At 44.3% G+C, this 19,799-nt stretch overlaps 1 protein-coding gene across 1 annotated transcript in view; it reads left to right on the plus strand.

The window, feature by feature from the left end:
• Positions 1–2,195: 2,195 nt before the first annotated feature.
• Positions 2,196–19,799, plus strand: part of CA4 (carbonic anhydrase 4) — a 28,992-nt gene continuing 11,388 nt past the window's right edge. The window contains exon 1 of the mRNA XM_083480115.1: positions 2,196–2,733. Within this exon, the coding sequence (XP_083336241.1) occupies positions 2,673–2,733 (61 nt within the window). The 5' untranslated portion in view covers positions 2,196–2,672. The remainder of the gene's footprint in view (positions 2,734–19,799) is intronic.

Consider the following 19,799-nt stretch of genomic DNA (forward strand, 5'->3'; position numbering starts at 1 on the left):
AGTCTGGATTGGAGCATGTGTTCTGATTTGTTTGCGGGAGGGTTATCTGACAACGAGCACCTGATCCCATTTTGCTGGTGTGGAGTTTATACATTTTCCCATTAACCATTCATCCATCCCACACTTTTCGGTACATTTCGCTGTCACTTTCCTAACAGAATCAGAGAATCATAGAGTTGGAAGGGACCACAAGGGTCATCTTGTCCAACCCCCTGCAATGCAGGAATCTGCAAACAGTCTGATTTTATTTATTTACGGAAGTGGATTTGTTGCGCCACAGCTCACAGAGCCCTTTAACCCACTTTAATTGCACAAAGCTAAATTTCTGACATGTGTTCGAATCGCTCCTGCAAAATACTGTCCATTAATATGTAGGTTGCTGGTTTGCATTTTTAAATTCTCTTCCCAGGGAGGCATGTCTGGTGCTATCTTTATCCAGTTTCAGCCTGCAGCCAAAGATTTTTCTCCCTCTCCAGGCTTTCAGCCCTTGATTTGAAAGGTGGTCTCTTTTAGTGGGGAGGGACTCCTGCCTTTTATCTCTGTAAGGGTATTTTTAGTTTTTGGTTCTTAATTGTTTTTAATGAAAGTCACTTTGGGTCTCGCTGTGAGAAAAGTGACTGACAAATATTATTATCTGGTCCTTTAGGGCAAATGGGACACTGCCTCCACCCTATCTCAGTCTACCCCCTCAAGCAACCCCCACCTGTCTGCCTTCTTTCTTAACAACCAGTCCAGTGGGGGGGGGCTTTCTGTCAACTTCCTCCTGTTCAGTCTCTGTGTTGCCCTTGCAGAACTCAGCAGGGAGGAAGATGGAGACAAAACTTGAAAGAGTTGACTGGCTGTCATGGGCTCTGGCTCCACCTAACTGTGAGCTCCCTGCTCTCTCTTCCACTGGTCCTAATGGGCACAAGCTACCACTGCCACACATTTCTAGACAAATTGCTTTTCTGAGCACACCTCCTGATTGGGGCATGGGCAGCAGTCCAGGGTGAGTCGAGGGCCATGGCAGAAGTCAGTGAGGAGTCAGAATGAAGTGTTGGATCAGAGAACCACAGGGCAAAGCAGGTGGTATGATCAAGGAGCAAGCCTGTGACCCAAAGAATGACAAAAGACGAAGGGACACACCAGGGCTAAGAAAGACCTTGCTTCAGCAAGGCTGAGCTAGGACAGGAAGCCCCTTTTATGTTCCTTCTTGTCCAAGAGGGACTCAATAGCTAGCCAGGGTGAGCTGGAGTCAGTCCAGGTCTTGAGGGACTTTCACTGAGAAGGCCTGCACCTGCAGCTCAAAGGTTCACCACATAGGGGCACTGCACAGAGATTTGGCAGTTCCTGAGCAGAGCAAGTGGCTCACACAGAGATACAATGGGCAGACTCCTCTGAGTGAGTGAGGAGAATAATTCTACTGCCTCCATGCCTTAGATGTGACTGGATTGTCCAATCATACCAACTGCAAAGATACAGGAGAACTGCCAGGCTGCTCTCAGCAGAAACAAACTAAGAGCCTAAGGCAGCACACCATGGAGAGACACAACAGGCAGCCTCCTATGAAGAGGTTCTGCTGTGTCTCCATGTGTTGGGAAGGATCAAATGGACCAAGTATAGCAAAAGTAAAGATGCAGCAGAATGACTAAGAGTTGGCAGAGGATGAGAAGAAGGCTGCAAAACTAGAACAGTAACTCATGCAGAGATGCAATGGGGAAGTTTTTCTGTGAATGAGTGCCCTGGACTCCGGGAACTGGATATTGACTGAACTAACTTATTTACAGTGGTGCACTAGAAGTCCTGTCCTGGTACACAGGCATGATAAAGCCTGGCAAACCCTTTACTATTGTTGTTTTTGTTTAAAGTAACAATATCCATGCTTGGGGGGGGATGATAGAAAGAAAAAAAATGAAAGAACAAGTCACTCCTGCCATCTTTAGCTCTGGCCCCTGACAAATTACTCCCATTTGAATGTGGCATTTGACACCCTGGCTCTAACCAGTGTACTGTGCTGCTGCAGAAAGTGGATAGCCCAAACAATCTGATGCCAAACTCACTTAGATATTTGAATTCTCTCAAACCAACACAGCTGCCTTGCTGAGCATTATATGCACAAGAATCCATCAGCACCAGAGAGGATGTATTTGTTATTATTCCTGCATCAATATCATATTTCTCATGCTAGTTCAGTTGATTATGATACACAATGTTTCACTGGATGGGGTGGGGAGGGGGGGAAGAGAAGCAATATCACAGCCATAAAAGAAACACTGAATTATCTGCCTTATCTGCCAATATTCCTGAGCCAAGGCGCAATAATGAGAAATAGAAAAGTGGGGTGAGGGGTAGAAGAAAAGTTTGACTTAACTAATAAGTTACTAGTCATCTGGCTAAGTTCATTTCACAGGCAGCTCTTCAGGGCCAGAAGAGAATCTTGCTACTTTGACAGCAGCCGCTGAAGGGGTGTGGAGGAAATGAAGAAGTTTCAAAGGAGACGGGATCGTTATTACAGTTTATAGCTGGAGGAATTAAAAAGGGGAGGTGTCTCTCACCATCCTCCTGCTTATGTCCAGGAAAGGTGATCAGGGCTGCCTGCCCTCCTCCTGTATAAAAACCCCAGGACAGGTCTGGGATCATGTATACAGGGATCTACGCTGGTACATCTTTCCAGCCCATCTGGAAGAGAGATCATGGGATTCCTGAATTTCCTAGTTCTGCTCTCACTGTATTTTGCTGCAGCCGCTTCAGAGGGTGAGTCCTTTATCCATTTTCCTCAAGGATGCTAAGTACAGCTTCTTTTTCAGCTTACTAATCTGATTTTTGGAAGACCCCGGCAATCTGACAGTACAGTATCATTGGCTGCTGGCTATATTTTATTTTTAATCTACTATGCTATATGTTTATCTATCTGTCTATCATCTCTACATGCTCTTAATTCTCATAAGGATGTGAAACAGTTTCTAATAGGGTTGATTTGTTCTTAAACAACGGGGCTCCAGGGATATTATTTTGCAAAGATGCAATCGGAAGAGTGTGGCTCGACTTCATTTCACTCACCCGTCTGATACATGTCCATACGTGTAGTTGATTTATGTTTCCTGTCATTGAATTTGTGCCATGAAAATATGTGTTCTATCAGATCAAGAAGAGAAAGGCTTTATTTATGCTTTTGATTCCTTTTCCCCCAACCCCACAAATGGCAAACTGATGTCTTCAGTTTATAAAAGATTAAAAGTCTGCATTGGTGAGCCTTTTCAGCTGCAGATGAACTGCTTTACATGCAGATGTTCCCGGGTTCAATCCCTGACATATCCTATTAAAAAGGAAGCAGGTGATGGGACTGATTCCCCCGTCCAGGACCCCTGAGAGGGATGCTGCCAAGCCAGAGCAGATGATTCTGGGCAAGACAGACAAGGTCTGATGGTGCCTCTCCAGACTGTCACTCTTTTGTGGAAGGGATTCAAACAAATAATCATAAATTTTAGGGGAATCTATTATTTTCTTTCCTAAACATCTTAGCCGTTTTCACTGGTGTAATATACCATCTATACATCATTTTCATGTAATTTTCTCTTAATAATATGCAATCTGTAAATTTTATATCAACTTTCACAGTTTTCCCCAACTTTCAAATTGAATGTTGTGTCCCACATCCTGGGCCCATTTAATCATAACTGATTTAACTTCTTCATCTTTAGTTTCCCATTCTAATAAAATGCTATATGCTTTTTTAAGCAACTTAAAATTCTCTTCCACTATTTCTTTTTTAAATCTGGAGACTATATAACCAAACCCCTTTTTATTATCTTCCTTAAAAATCTTGTTTAGTTGCCTATGGTGTAACCAACTTTGTAAATAATCTTTCAACTCATCGTACTCCTTTGAGTTTACCTTCATCCTCTGTTAATAACTCTCTGTATGTCAACCAACTTACGTTTTGGTCGACTTAAGTGAAAATGCTTCAGTAGGTGACAGCCACCATGGTGTTTTCCATTCTAACAAGTCTTTATATTTTCCCCACACTCTTATTAGTGACTTTCTTATTATATGGTTTGAAAAGTGAATCTTTCTTATTATATGGTTTGAAAAGCAAATCAGGATGAATTCAGGATAAATGCATGCTGTTGTAAATGAATTCGAATGAATGGTTGATAGTGACTAGATGGGTTCTAACATGTGAGCTTTGTGCAAGGAAATCAGGATAAATGCTCAGTAAACCAGGTTTCTCAGAAAAGCCCTGAGTTGGTGTAGAGTCAGCTAGCTTCCTGTGTTCCTAAGAATCTAGTCAGCTTTTATATTCTCTCACAGAGCTGCTTGATGCTCAAGAATGCGTGTGTGCATTTTATCACGTCTGCAGGCTTCCCTTGTGGGTGCTAACTTTTTCACAATCAAATTGTATCCTACTCATTTCCTTAATGAATCATCAGCTATAACTAGGGTTAAAAAACAACAAACCCTTAATATCAGATTGGAAAATAAAAGTGGGATAAAGTAGCTAGACTAAAATGAACAAATATTCAGATAACCCGAGAAAGAAGACAAGAAGATAATATGGAGCAATTTTTTTATAACATAGTGGGAGAGGAAAATACAATATTTCATGTGTTTTTAGGCAGAATTGGGCTATATGTGTATAGGATCCCTTGATTTGGTGGTTTACCTCCAGAGGCAATTTCTGACTCGTTTTCACTCCCATCTCCCCTTTCTCTCCTGTTTCCCCTTATAAAGTTTTACTGGGTTGTTTCTTAGCATTAGTCATACTCATAGAAGATCCTCTGAAATTAATGAGCAACTAACTCAGCTCTATTCATTTCAGTGGGTCTACAAATTTGTGTATGACTGAATTTTGAAAAAAAAGAAAGCACTTTTATATTCTATTATTTTGCAGAAAAATAATGATTGATGCCAAATCTTCAAAAACAAAACTGAGGCTATAACTGTAATTTGAGGCAGTGACAGAGCTCATGTGTTCGTATAGCATAACAATATTATGTAGAAAATGCTCAGGGAGTTTTAATGCTAAAGCGTGATATCCAACACTACTCAGAGTAGATTAACTAAAATCAATGGGTTGAATGTCACCCAAAGCGAGGACTTCCCTACCCCGTCTCATGCAACCTGAAAACGCCCCCGGCCTCTAAATTTCACTTACCAGTGAAACAGCTGGCAAACTTTTCAGAACGTAAGTTAAAATATGTCTTATTGCACAGAAGACTTGACAAAATGGCCATGTTTGAACTATGTCACAGTGCAATCCTGTGCATGTCTACTCAGAAGTAAGCCCCACTGAATTCAACGGTACTTGCTCCCAGGTAAACGTGCAGAAATCTGAAAAACCAAGCTTCATACCACAATCTTATGCACGTTTACTTGTGTGTATGCTTCAGGGGGGTGTTGTTTGTTTTAATTTCTTATCTTGAAATAACAGTATTGTTCAGAAAAATGCAAACATGTTTGGGGATGGGTTTTTTGGCTACGGAAAAATAGCTCCCGCGTAAATATCCTATCTTGTTGTCAATATTAGCTTGGCAGAGATACAAAAAAAAAAAAAGGCTCCCAAGAAATATTAAACAAAAGCTGCAGGAAGACATGGAATGCTGGTGTGATCCAGAAAAGAGTTGGGGGCGGGGCAGAATCAGAGGGCAATGGGTTCAAATTTCACCTTTGCCTTGCATCAACAGCTGCAAATTTCCCATGCAAAATGCTCTTGTCTGTGGGAAAGCAACAGTGCTAAATTTATTTATTGATTTTAATCATGCACACGCTGCTTTTTAAAATAAACATATCCCCCCAAAGCAGTACTCAAAATCTCAAGTAATAATAATCACTCACTTAAAAAAAGAAAATCAATCACATCTCAAAAAGTAAAAGCATATCAGGATAACTATCAAGTAAGACAGCATGAAAAGCACAGATATAAAGCAAGCACGGCAGTTACATTAGCCTCCCTAGTACAGAGGTAGATGCATTCAGAAGAGGCAACCTGCCAGTCCTCAAAAATATCCCCAAACTTCAGAAATATCTATATTGCCCCAAACATCCATATAAGAACTTAACATGAGCCTGCTGGATCAGGCCAATGGCTCATCTATTCCAGCATCCTGCAGTGTCTACATCATACATATTCATCTTTTTCCTCTGTCCATGCAAGTGTTGCTTTTCAATTGATCTTAAGGATGAGTAACATTTATAACAAAAGCTAAAGATTCCCACTTTCATATCAGGAAATAGCTTGGGCCGAGTACACCACAGACTTCTCTAAAACTCTATGAAGCCTCCACATCAAAGCAAGGGAATGGGAATGGGGGTGTGCAGGAAAGAAGAGAACAGGGACATTTCCCCCTTTGTTTTTTAATGCTTCCATCTTTGGCAAAGGCCGTAAAAAAATAAAAAAAAATAAACCCTTGATGGATGAACCTTGTCATTCAACCATCAGAGATATAAGCAAACATTAACTAGCAATCATTAAAAAAGGTTGTAGAAAGCCACTGACAGCCTGGGGTGAGCTGAGAGAACAGAGATTCTGTTCTCACCTCCAGAACGCACAACCCACAGTAGGGAGATTGCGGTTTGGCATGGGTTGGATACATGCAAAAATTTAAAGCGCATAACTTCCCCCAAGGAATCCTGGGAATCGTAGTTTGTGAAGGGTGCTGGGAATTGCAGGTATGTGGGGGGTAAACTACAGTTACCAGCATTCTTTGGGGGAAATTCATATGCTTTAAATGTATGGTGGTGCGGATATGACCAGCTTTTATTTTCTGCACCTCCAGGTAAAAAGGATCTCAGATATTTGGTAAGATGGACATGTGCCATGCACAGTATCAGCCTGTCTGAGGAAAGCCAAAGGCTTGCAGGAGCTCAAAAGGGGGACAATTCCAAATCATGAGGCAAACGGAAGTGTGATGTAAAGACAGGAAGTCTAATTTTAATTGCAGGCAGCACAGAAGGTCAACATCCCAGAAGCTGTCAGACTCCAACTCCCCTCAGTCCCAGTGAGTAGGACAGTTAAGTCCAGTCAAAGGCGACTATGGGGTTTCGGCACTCATCTCGCTTTCAAACTGAGGGAGCCGCCGTTTGTCCACAGACAGCTTTCCGGGTCATGCATGACTAAACCACTTCTGGCACAGCAGGAGACCATGACAGAAACCAGAGTGCACGGAAATGCTGTTTACCTTCCTGCCACAGCAGTACCTACTTATCTACTTGCACTGGCATGCTTTCGAACTGCTAGGTTAGCAGGAGCTGGGAGAGAGCAACGGCAGCTCACTCCGTTGCGGGGATTCAAACTGCCAACCTTCTGATCGGCAAGCCCAAGAGGCTCAGTGGTTTAGACCACAGTGCCACCCCAATGGTCAAGGCTAAAGGGAGCCGGAGTCCAACAATATCTGTGGGAGGGGGCACAGATTAGAGGCTCAGATTAGGTCTAAAGAGACCCTCACCCATGAAATTCACTGGGCAGTGTCTCTCCCAATCAGGGTCACTTCTTACTGACTCGCTGATTCCCAGACGAACCTACCTCACAGGGTTGCCGTGAGGATTGTGCATGTCAGGGGTGAGGGAAGCCATTATGGATGTTGTCAGACTACATCTCCCATCATCCCTAGCCATTGGCCACACATCAGGAGGGACACAGGATTACCCAGCCCTGCTGCAAATCATATCTGGGAGGAGCACATATCCATAAGGACATCAGAAGGACTTCCCTTTTGTCTGTCCTAAATCTCTTGCCAGTCAAGATGCACTGGAGGACCCTGAGTTCTAAACGCCTCCCCATGAGGAGGAAGGGCAGCTTAGAAAAGCAATCAATCAATCCAATAAATAAATAAATATTACACACACTCTCTCCGCCCCTCCCTCTTGCACCACATAAAATAATCTTAACATATTTCCTCAAAATATACAGGATTTTGTTTGTTTGGGTTTGTTTGTTTGCAGTTTAAACTTGATCACTCTGCTTGACCTTTCTTGCAGGGTTGTTGTGAGGATAAAACGGAGGGGACAAAAACTATGCCACTTCTTTGGGATATTATTATTATTATTATTAAATGTACAGTGGTACCTCAGGTTAAGTACTTAATTCGTTCCGGAGGTCTGTACTTAACCTGAAATTGTTCATAACCTGAAGCACCACTTTAGCTAATGGGGCCTCCCGCTGCTGCTGCACCGCTGGAGCACGATTTCTGTTCTCATTCTGAAGCAAAGTTCTTAACCTGAAGCACTATTTCTGGGTTAGCGGAGTCTGTAACCTGAAGCGTATGTAACCCGAGGTACCACTGTATTCACAAATAGGCCTCACTTCAATTGATCCACACTGGCTCCAGTTCACTCCAAAAATACGGTAACGGAGTGGGAATTTTATCCCAGTAGGGCAATCATATCCTATTTAAGTAAGTGGAACTAAGGTGCTGATAAACTCTCTCATCTTCCGCCTGGACACTCTGTCCATGCTCAGAAATGCATGCCCCAAGCTCCATCACCCAGTGATGAAAAGAGATTGCAGCCAGCAGGATTCAACTCTGTCCACATCTGTCCACAACAAAAAGCACTGAATCAGGAAGGTGAGCCTCTTGAACTAACAAAGCGCGTTAAAAGAGAGAGAGAGAAGATAATAATCCATAGCCCTGTCACGTCCACAAGGCACTGTCAGTTTAAAGTCCGCCCAGTATTCTCCCCTATTGAGTTTTTGTTTTGTTTCTTTTAAGTATAGTTAATGAGTGAGCAAGGTTTCCTCTGCCCTCTCACCATCCCGTACCAAGCACAGGCTTGACCTTAATTTGTTCTCTTCATGTTAACAAGCAGGAGTTTTTCAAAGAAAGAAGTGCTGAGTTGGGACTCAAGGGCCGATCGCTTTGCATTCACTTACTCTGACACATACGTTTTCCAACTGTCCCTGTTTATCACAGACAGGCCCTCCTTTCCCATTCCTGCCCCCTGGTAAACTGCTGTCCCCATTTCTTTGGGCCTGTCAGGAGTGCCTTCTTCAAATGTGCTTCCTCGGATTTTGCTAGATCTGTCATTCTTCAAGGCTCAGCTCCTTCCCCCCCGGCGATGTTAAATCTCAAGAGTGGGCAATGGATTCATTTTGCCCCTAAAGGAGATATATATACCCACATTGCACCATCAGAATGGGACTCTTGGGGCAGAAGTCAAGTGCCCCACACAGCAGGAGGGGCCCAAAATGCAATTCCGGTGCCGTCCGGGTAGGTCTTTAGGGCAGAAGTCAAGGGCCCTTCTCTGCAAAACAAACAGGAGTGTAGGAAGCTGCCTTGTACTGATTCAGATCACTGGCCCATCTAGTTCAATACTGTCTTCACTGACTGGCAGCAGTTCTCCAGAGTTTCAGGCAGGCACTCTCTCCCAGTCCTACCTAGAGATGCTGGGGATTGAACCTGAGACCTTCTACATGCAAAGCAGATGCTCTACCACTGAGCTATGGGCAGGCTGTCTACATTTTGAAGAATCTGATGTAGTACTTGACTGACAGAGGAATAGAGAGATAAGGATCTGGCCCAGTGGCTGGATCCAAACTCCTTCCCCACCCCTACATTATTTTCCCTGTCTTCAATCCAGTGTTTGCTTATCAGTTTCCTTGGCTAATCCTGGAAGGCTCTGAATATGATTCCATCAATCATTTCCAGAAGCTCCCATCTGTTCTTAGCGTTAAGGAAGGTGTTGCAACCACTCCCAGGCTGAACATTTTGCTTGCCCATTTCAGTCCCCTTTACCACAGTCAGACCAAGGAGGAAGAAATGGGGGAGTCTTCATTAAGACCAAAGCAAGGACAGGAAAAGAGTTAGAAGAAGAAGAAGAGTTTGGATTTGATATCCCGCCTTTCACTCCCTTTAAGGAGTCTCAAAGTGGCTAACATTCTCCTTTCCCTTCCTCCCCCACAACAAACACTCTGTGAGGTGAGTGGGGCTGAGAGACTTCAAAGAAGTGTGACTGGCCCAAGGTCACCCAGCAGCTGCATGTGGAGGAGCGGAGACGCAAACCCGGTTCCCCAGATTACGAGACTACCGCTCTTAACCACTACACCACACTGGCTCTTAGGGTTTATCTGACTAGGCAGGAGAAAATGGATGAGTCAACAGGAGACCAACAGAGAAGGAAGGTTCTTGGTCCTGCTGCATGGCCACAAATGTCCATGCCACCCATAATTTATTTATTTGGCCACCTTCATTTAGAGAAACCGTATGATGTAGAGAAACTAGTCAATATTTTAAAGCTGTGGCGAGATACCACTGGTCCATGGATGCAATTAAGCCCACTAGGCTGTTTTGGATGAACCATGCCCTTGCCTAAAAGTCACATGACATCAGCTGTGCATAGCCTGAAGGGTTAAGAAGTCAAATGAGGAAGAAGAAGAAGGACAGAAGAAGCTGTCTTAACGTAGCAGCAAAGCTGTTGAGTGGGGCACCCTATTTGACAGTGCAGCATAACACTGCACTGAAATATGGCATGTTTCACTGGCTGCTTATATATGGCATTATAAAGCCATGAACAACTTGGGACCAGGGTACCTCCCAGAATGCCTTGCCTTGTATATTCCTGCCCAGTCACTTCACTCCTTAGGAGGGGCAATCTTAGTTGTGTTGGATGCTCCCAGGATTTGCCTCATGTCCACTAAGATCAGGGCTTTTAGTGTGGTGGCACCTGCCCTTTGGAATGTGCTCCCAATGAACACCAGGCAAGTACCAACATTGTTGGCATTTAGGCATCTCCAAAAAAACCTTAATTTGTTCACCTAGGCTGCCCCCCTGAGGGTTGATGCAGCTATGTTAATGAATTAATCAATCAAACAAACAAACAAACAAACATATATTATATATTACTGTCAGCCAACCATGAAAATAACTACAAGAACACACACACACGATCACAGCCTCCAAAGAACAAAGGTGAAAGGTTAAGAGCTTACCACCATAACAGCAGGTCTAAGAGCTATGGCAACATTCAGATATATTCCCACCTGTTTGGTAATGTATTTATTAGACCCCCCCCTCCCTTCAAGGAAGGTACTCAAAAGCATATGCAGGGATCTACTATGAAACTGCCTCATAGGTGGATGAATTAATTGGCTCTGTGATATATTTCATATTTCTTCCATGAATTATTTGTTGATTTTATGCTCTTCATCACCAATAAATAAATCAGACCATTTGTACTGGCTCCCCAGGGCTTAAGGAAGGCATTTTCCTCATCGGCTGCTATGTGATCCTTTTACCTGGGGATTGAACTTGGGCCGTTCTGTGTGCTCTGTACCACCGTGCTATGGGCACAAGAAGAATGGATGCAGAGCCAGGTGGGATCGAGGGGAAGTTTCAGGGCCATTGGAGGGAGGGTCCCCTTTTTCCAGATTCAAGCTATTGCATTTCCCATTTAGTGAGGTATAAACTGGGGGGGGTGTTGTTTTTTCATGATAAAAGAACTCAGGGTAAGGTTGGAGTGAGTGTCAACCAGTGGATTTAATTTGCGGCCAGTTCAAGATTGACAAAAATAAAAACTCCTTCCCATATAACACTCCATTCACTTGTAGAACTCCCAGCCACAAGATGCAGTGATCTTGCTTCGACAGCTTTCAAATGAAGTGTCTGGCCAGTTGGCAGAGGAACCATCTATCAGTAGTTACTCGCCATGGTACCCGAAGCAAACCTCCCTGATTAGAGACAATCAACCCCTAAGGACCAGATGCTGGGAACAACCATTGCTGGCGGGAGGTGACGCTTTCATGAGCTTCAGGGAATTCCCCGCTGCCTGCTTTTGTGATAGTTAAGGTACAGCCTTCTCCCTTTTTCTCCCATGGATTTTTTTTTTTAAAAAGAAATGCATGCAACTACAAAAATAGATTTTCCATCAATTTACATGACATAGTGCAGTATGACAGGCCCCTTCCCTGAAGACCTTACAATCTAAAATGGAAAGAAAGCACTAGATAGATCTTTATCTGATGCAGGAAGGCATATTGGAGGTTTTCGTAACCATTCCTTACGGAATCCCTCCATAGGCACGGAAACTTTAATCATCAACTTTAACATCATCAAGTCAATTGCCAAAAAGCGCCATCTCCCGTGATGACTTCTCTGTGTGATGCAAGGGAGGCTCCTGCTGGCTTTGTTTAAGCACCCACAGGAAAGAATGCCATAGGACCAGTTGCCTTTGCCACAGTTTGGGAGAAGGTGCCCTCTTCAACCTAAGAGCAAACTGTCCCCCAGGGAGGAACTCACCTTTTGCCTGAATTTGTTTATTGTTTCATTTAAAGTTAGCTTGGCTTCCTCCTTCAAACAGGAGCTTACTGTGCCAGAGGCATCCTATTGATTAGAGAATGTCAAGAGGTAACTCTTTGCACAAATGGAAGGGATGTGATCTCTCTCACACACTCACTGCCTATAGCATGCAAATGCAAACGGTGTAGTATTTTATTTGCTGTGCATACGGCAGCACTGTTCAGGTAGGCAGAAAGACATCTAAAGGGGGAAAAGAGAGAGTGCTTATAAACACAGATAACAACTCTAAATCCCTAGATTAAGATGATTGTCAGTGCTTTGCACTGGGCTTTCCAAGCATGGCCAGCCAGCTGGTTCTCTGCTCCAAGTCTGCTTTAAAGATCCCAGGAGCGGTGGGTGATGAAGGATGGTGCCTCACACTGGATTGGCTCTGCCAATGTGCCTGCATAGTACCGACCTCCCTGCAGGCAAAAGTGCAGCTAGTTCAAAAGTGGGGTTGCAGATATTGCTGCTCTGTTGTGTGATGGCCACCGCCTGCAAAGTGCTGTGTATTCTTCCCGAATGATGTGATTTCAAATTGTGGGGGAGGGTGAAACAGGTCACCTGATGATGTCATTGAGACATCATGTGGCTGACAGGTGGGTGGTCCTGCCCACCCATCAAACGTCAATTCCTGTCCATCCAAACTGGCATGGCCAATGGTGAGGAAAGATAGGAGTTGGCTTTGCTGGCTAGAGTTGATGGAAGATTAAGCCTGCATTCTCCACATCCTTGCCTGACAAGTCTCCGGGATCAAGATGGGGACAGCCACCTGTCATACAAACTTGTGGGGACAGGATGCTGGACTAGATGGGCCGTTGGCCTGACCCAGCAGGCTCTTCTTTTGTTCCCAAGAGCGCTACTTTGGGCGTGGGAAAGATGCGACAATTCTTTACCACTGAAGCATTAACAAAATTAAGTTCCGTCTTGTTAAATGGATATAGGTGTGTCCTTTGCCAATGAGCAATTTGTAGGTAAGAGGAATTTAAAGTGCCACATTGAAAGGATAGAAGCACAACAAGCTTTGTAGTTTAAAAAAGTTATTATTTGTGGGGTTGTGTTTGATGAGACCAATATGCCTGGGAACATAACTGCCCTTAAAATGAACTCCACCATTTGAAGCTCTCAAAAGGATCCAGAGTGTCACTACTGCAACCCAACAGTGTTTCCATACTTCAGAAGCTGCAAGGCCGAACATTTTAGAGTAGGATAGGGGAAAGACCCCTGCCTTAAACCCCAGGGAGATGCTGCCAATCAGAATTAGATGGAATGTTAGCCACTTAAATAACACAGGTGGGAACCCAGAAAGAATAGTCCTGATAACACTTTATTGAGCTAGCTTAACAAAAACAGTGTATAATTTGAACAGAATGCTACAGAGATGCCTTGTCTTTCTTAGCTCAGGCCTTCTACATAACAGGAAAACTTTTAACCAAACATATGAAGGAAAAACTCTCTCAGAACCGCACAGCCAATCAAAGCATGTGCTACCTCAGTGAAGATCATGCCTGGTTGCTAAACAACATCTCTAACTACCCCCTTCTTGGCCAGTTCCCATAATAAAATGCATTTTTGTATGGCATTTTCACTAATATATGCATTTTTATGCACATTTTCCCCTAATATATGCCTTTTTGTACATATCGTTTGGCTGAAGAACTGCATTGCAAAATTCAGAGAAGAGTGAATTTTGTAGGATGGCTGTGTTCTGATTCTTATATTGTTTAGGAAAATGTGAATTCAGTACATTCACCTTTAAAGGTGAACTGAATCAACTTTGTCCCCCATCCCCAAGCACACATTAGAGATTGACACACATACAAACAGAGAGAGAGGTGCCGGTATCTAGTGGTTATGGCTTTCCTGTCTTGTGAATTCATAGAATTATAGAATCATAGAATTGTAGAGTTGGAAGGGACACCAGGTCATCTAGTCCAACCCCCTGCAATGCAGGAATCTTTTGTCCAACATGGGGCCCGAACCCCCCAAACCCTGAGATTAAGAGTCACATTCTCTACCAACTGAGCTATTCCCTGAAACATGTTGTTCCTTGAACCTTAATCAATGTGAAGGGCTGTAGTTACTCAGACATCTGTCCCTCGGTGGTAGGGTATCTGTCTTGCATGCAGAAGGTCCCAGGTTCAATCCCCTGCAGGCAGGACTGGGAGAGAACCCTGCATAAAATCCAGGGGAGCCTCTGCCAGTCAGTGCATACAATACTGAGGTAGATGGACCAATGGCCTGACTCAGCATAGGGCAGCTTCCTCTGTCCTTGCAATGGGCATGGTGCTTTGAATGGCACACGCCTGCCCCAAATAGCTTACAACTGGCGGCTTGGCAACAGAGCGGCTGGGGAAAAGAGCTTGGACAAGTATGAGCAGACTTTGTTTTGTCCAGTTCCCAAGCAGAACGATTTTCGCTACAGCAGCCACGCAGCAGGGATCGAGTTTGGCCTGAGCCTGACAATGGAGCTGATAAGCACAGGAACCACGTAAGGGGAGTCAGAGCGGAAAGGAATGTCCGCAGAAGGGCCAAGGTCCCCATCTGTTCCTCCCTATCTGTAATGGGGACACTGTCCAAAAGGAAACGGTGGCGGAGAGAAGCCACAGGGAGTCGTTCCAAGGAGTCGGTTCTGTAGCTGCAGCTGCAATGCCTAAGCAGGCTCATATACCTAGGGACATCAACTGGGAGGAAAGTGCTGAGGGAAGGTTATAGGGGGGGATGGATAACCCCACCTCCAAATGCCCTTTTAGCTCTGAAACTCTGCAAACATGCTAATCTTTCCTTGGAAGGAAGGTGCTCCGCAATTCTGATAAAAGTTTTGGTGTTTTTTTGTCTTCACCTTCCCCTTGCCCAAAGCTCTGGGATCTCTTGAGATACAAAGCGACTGTATGCAGGACATAAAATCTGCCCCCGAATAACCCCTCTGTCTAAATGTATCTGGGGGTGGGGAATAATTCCCCCACCCCAATGAATCCTAATCTCCAGATTCCCAGAGGGCAAATATATATCTAGCTTTTGTGGAACCTGGAATATACAGACACTATGCTTCTCATTTTGTCTTTCTGAGAAACTAGCTTGCTCTTCCCGCCCTCCAATCACCTGTCTACTCTCCCCCCCCCCCAAAGAAAATTCTATTATTATTATTATTATTTACTTATTTCCTGCCCATCTGGCCGGGCCTCCCCAGCCACTCTGGGTGGCTTCCAACAGAGTATTAAAAACACAATAAAACATTAAAAACTTCCCTAAACAGGGCTGCCTTCAGATGTCTTCTAAAAGTCAGAAAGTTGTATCATTTCATTGGCATCTGGTGGGAGGGCATTCCACAGGGCAGGTGCCACTAACAAGAAGGCCCTCTGCCTATGTCTCTTATGATTTTATTGTGTTATTTCCAGTTTCTGTTCCTTAATAACTGAAACTCCTCTTATGATTTTATTGTGTTATTTCCAGTTTCTGTTCCTCAATAACTGAAACTTTGACATGCAGAGGGAAAGGCTATTGCTCACTCAGTGACTAGAAAACTGAACTCTGCATGTGCTCAGAAATACTCCTTCTCTAGGGTGGTGGCTTGGTACTGAAACAGGGCTGTGAGCCACAGTAAGCCACAGAAGAGCCGTAGCTCAAGGTTAGAATGTCTGCTTTGCACACAGGTGGTCCCAGGTTCAGTCCCAAGCATCTCCATGAAGGGCTGGGATTATTCTCCCTCTGAAACCCTGGGAAGCTGCTGCCAGTCAGTGTAGTGACAATACTGATCTAGTATAAAGCAGCTTCTGATGTACCTATGATCTTATGCTGCTGTTAACAGCAACTTGCTGAGGTTGGGAAGCAACATACAGATTTTTATTTTTATCTTGTTGGACAGAGTTGTACAAGTTCTAATTTTCCTCCCTCAACTCCTGGCCAAGTCTCCGCTGATAACCTAAACACATGCTCATAGCTACAATTTAAAGAACACACATATTTGCGTGTTATTGTTATACAGGAACCAAACCGAGGGGGGATTTAAAGCTAGGAAATGGGAAATTCAGGTTACTAAAGTCGGACAATCTGCTCCAGTAGAAAGAAAGAAAGAAAGAAAGAAAGAAAGAAAGAAAGAAAGAAAGAAAGAAAGAAAAAGAAAGCTGGCCCTAGAGTCCTCACGAGAATGGAAAGAGCCAGAGATTTCCATGGGGTTACACAATAGTTTGTGGGGACACCTTTAGCTGAAGGGACTAATATGCAACACTATTTATTGATTTAGTCATTGCCTTCCTTACATCTCAAGGCAATTAAAAGCAGTTAAAAACGACACAGAAAAGAACATCAGATAAATTTGAAAACAGCACCAAGGAGGCACCTATGGCTGAGACCAAATTTGTCCGTCTGAGAAAGCTTGTCAGAACAAAAATGTCTTCATTTTTTTCTGGAAAGTGCTGATAATTGGCACCTGAAGTATCTCAACAAAACAGGGGCTGGGGAAGGGGCTAGGCAAGGCTCCCAAATTCACACTTCCCAAAGCAACAATCAAAATAAAACATATCTGTCCTTCAAAATAAGTGCTTCTTCAAATTCTGGAACTGTTCTCCAACCAAAAACTGCACAAAAATGCATATAGTTGTGGAAATGACTGTGTAAAAAAAAAATACCCCTACATTTTATTAGGGGAAATATTGCTTGAAAACATGCAGAATTGCATATTTGAAGACATGGCTTCCAAATTTTCATGCGTTTTAGTTTGGAGTTTTTAAACAATCTGCAGATTGACTTGGAAATGGGGTGAAGTGAACTTAAGGGGGGGGACGAAGAAAAAATGAATTGGCCAGATTCACCCATCCTTAACAAGGACAAAGGATACAAATCTATGTGCATATGCAAATCTACAAATCTGTCACTGCCAGGCGCACACAGGATATTGTACAGTTCTGGTCCCTCCATCTAAAAACAGGCAGGCAGGCAGGCAGGCAGGCATCAAACTGTGCTTCATGCAAGCTGCGAAGCCAACAAATCCCACAATGTTAGCAAAAGAAGGGGAAGTACATGGTGGACACATTAACGCTGCATGGCCTCAACCTGAACGATGGGCGCAGTATTGCTTAGCTTCAGGAAATGAAGCCCTTCTGAGCAAAGCACCATTAACAGCCACCTTGGAAACAGCATCGTTTAATTTGTATCAGAGCAGCTGATGAAGGCAGAAACTGAAACAGTTTTACTACATAAATTAAAAACACTTTGCTTTGTAAATCACAGTAATGCGCACATACACACACTTTGCAGTTGGGGAGGGAGGTGCAGAAAAAGGCAAGCAATGCCAGGCAACGTTCAAAGCCCTTTTAGTATAGCAAAAACAGGACGGGTTATAAAATTATGCATGAGGTGAGGAAACTGGATAGAGAGAAGTTTTTCTCCCTTTCTTGTAATGCTATTTTTACTTAACTTGGAGTCTTTATATAGGCCACTTAATGACATTCTTCTCTGGGCAGCTCAGAACACAAAAGAAGGGTCTCGTTAGTGATTCAGGAGAGACGGAAACTCCTCCTGTCTACAAATTGCTCTCTGGTGCAGGACACATCTCTATACAACTAACAAGAGAGCAATTTCATTTCTTTATGATGTTTCAGTGGTGAATAATTACTGCAGCTTTCCCACAGCCGGAGTGGCACTCTTTGTCTTGGGTTCCTCTTTAGATTCTGCTGCTGCTGCTGGGGAAGGGCCATAGCTCAGTGGTAGAGCCAGGGCTGTCTTTAGCAGATGCGGCGCCAGGGTGCAAATATCCACCCAGCGGCCCCAAATTACCACGGATAGTGTTGGAGTAGCTGTAGCTGTGCACTGCCAGCCATCCGGGGCAGGGTGCAACTCTCCCCCATGCCACTGCAGGAGAGCAATCAATCAATCAATCAATCAATCAATCAATCAATCCTTTATTAGGCATAGCAAACCACACATTATAAATCAAACACTGTATACAGATTGTGGAAAATATGAATTCAGCAGAACAATTTTCATAAATAAAACAGTGTAACACCACCACATCACCGACTATTCAAGAACGCAGGAGAGCAATCCCTGCAGAGGCTTGGGAGTGAAGTTGCGCCCCTGCCAAGCCTCCGCAGAGGAGAGCGCAGCTTCCCTCCCAAGCCTCCTCAGGAGGAGAGCGATCTCCGCAGAGGCTTGGGAGGCTTGGGAGGGAAGCTGCACACCCACCAGCCTTATGGTTGAAGGGGCGCAGCAGCATGCAGGGATAGGGGAGTCCGCCGGCAAAGCTGCACAGCTCCCCCACTTGCTGGGGTGCCCCTGGGAGGCCGGCATCCTGGTACGACGCACCACTAAGCCCTATGGGAAAGACGGCTCTGGGTAGAGCATCTGCCTTACATGCAGAAGGTGCCGGGTTCAATTTTCAGCATCTCCAGGTGGAGTATAGAAAATATGGAGCAAGATGGACTAGGGATCTGGCACACTATAAGGCAGATCCCTATGTAGCTAATAAAACAGAATTTTAAAACACAGTAATGTGAAAGCACAGTAATGTGATCAGCAGGAGATTTGGGGCTGACAAAAAGAAGCATGGTGTGCCAAAAGTAAGCTATGGAACTCAGTGCCACAATATGTGCTGATGTACATCACAAGTTGTGTGCATGCTCTTGTTTACTCTGCATCCAGTGTGCTCCCATCACTGGTTTAGGAAGCTGTGTACACATGATCATGCCACAATCCATGTCTATACTGTCATTTCCTATGAAATGCTACATTTGAGGTATTTCCCCCCCTAAAACCGGATTTGATCCACATTGAGAAAAAGAATGACCTGGCTGTGTTTTAAGCACATAATGTGCATTTTAAGCTAGTAATAAAAGGCATGATGTCTATAAGCAGCAGCAAGCAACTAGTTTCCAGTTTGGCCAAGCAGAGGAGCTCTGAAAAGGCCATAAGAAGGGCCAGGAAGGTAACAGCCCTTTTTCTATTGCAGCTCCCTAGCAAGAAGTACTCAGGTAGGCTGCTCCTGAACTTGGAGTTTCCACATGGCCATCATGGCTTGTTCCCCACTGACAACCTTCATGAATTGCTCTAATCCCTCTTTAGAGGCTGTTAAGACACACACCAAAAGCATCTGAGGTTCTGCATTGGAAGTTCCTCTCCCTCAGTGGCGTAGCGTGGGTTGTCAGCACCCGGGGCAAGGCAAGTAATTTGCGCCCCCTAACCCGTGGATTTGTGCCCCCTAACCCCCAGATGTTGCGCCCGGTGCGGCCGGCCCCCCTGCACCCCCCACGCTACGCCACTGCTCTCCCTTGCCCCATCTTGTCCTTCCAAGGCATGCAGAGGTCTCAAGGCTCCCCTTGACAGCCCATTGTTCAAGGCTGAGCTGTTTGGCAGAGATACACACCTGGGGAGGCAATGCTGTTTCCTCACATTGTCCCGAGGAAAAGAAGACAGAGCAAAATTGGAAAAACAGAGTGACTCCCACCAGGAACAAGACTGGAAAAGGGGCAGATTTGTAGAATGGGGATTTGTAATTTTTTCCTTTGGTCTTTCAGCTACGTGACTTGAATGGCTTGGAGTACTTGCCTTTGGAAG

Source organism: Podarcis liolepis, assembly GCF_965112155.1.
Source record: "Podarcis liolepis genome assembly, chromosome: 16".
In the NCBI taxonomy this organism is placed as follows: domain Eukaryota; kingdom Metazoa; phylum Chordata; class Lepidosauria; order Squamata; family Lacertidae; genus Podarcis; species Podarcis liolepis.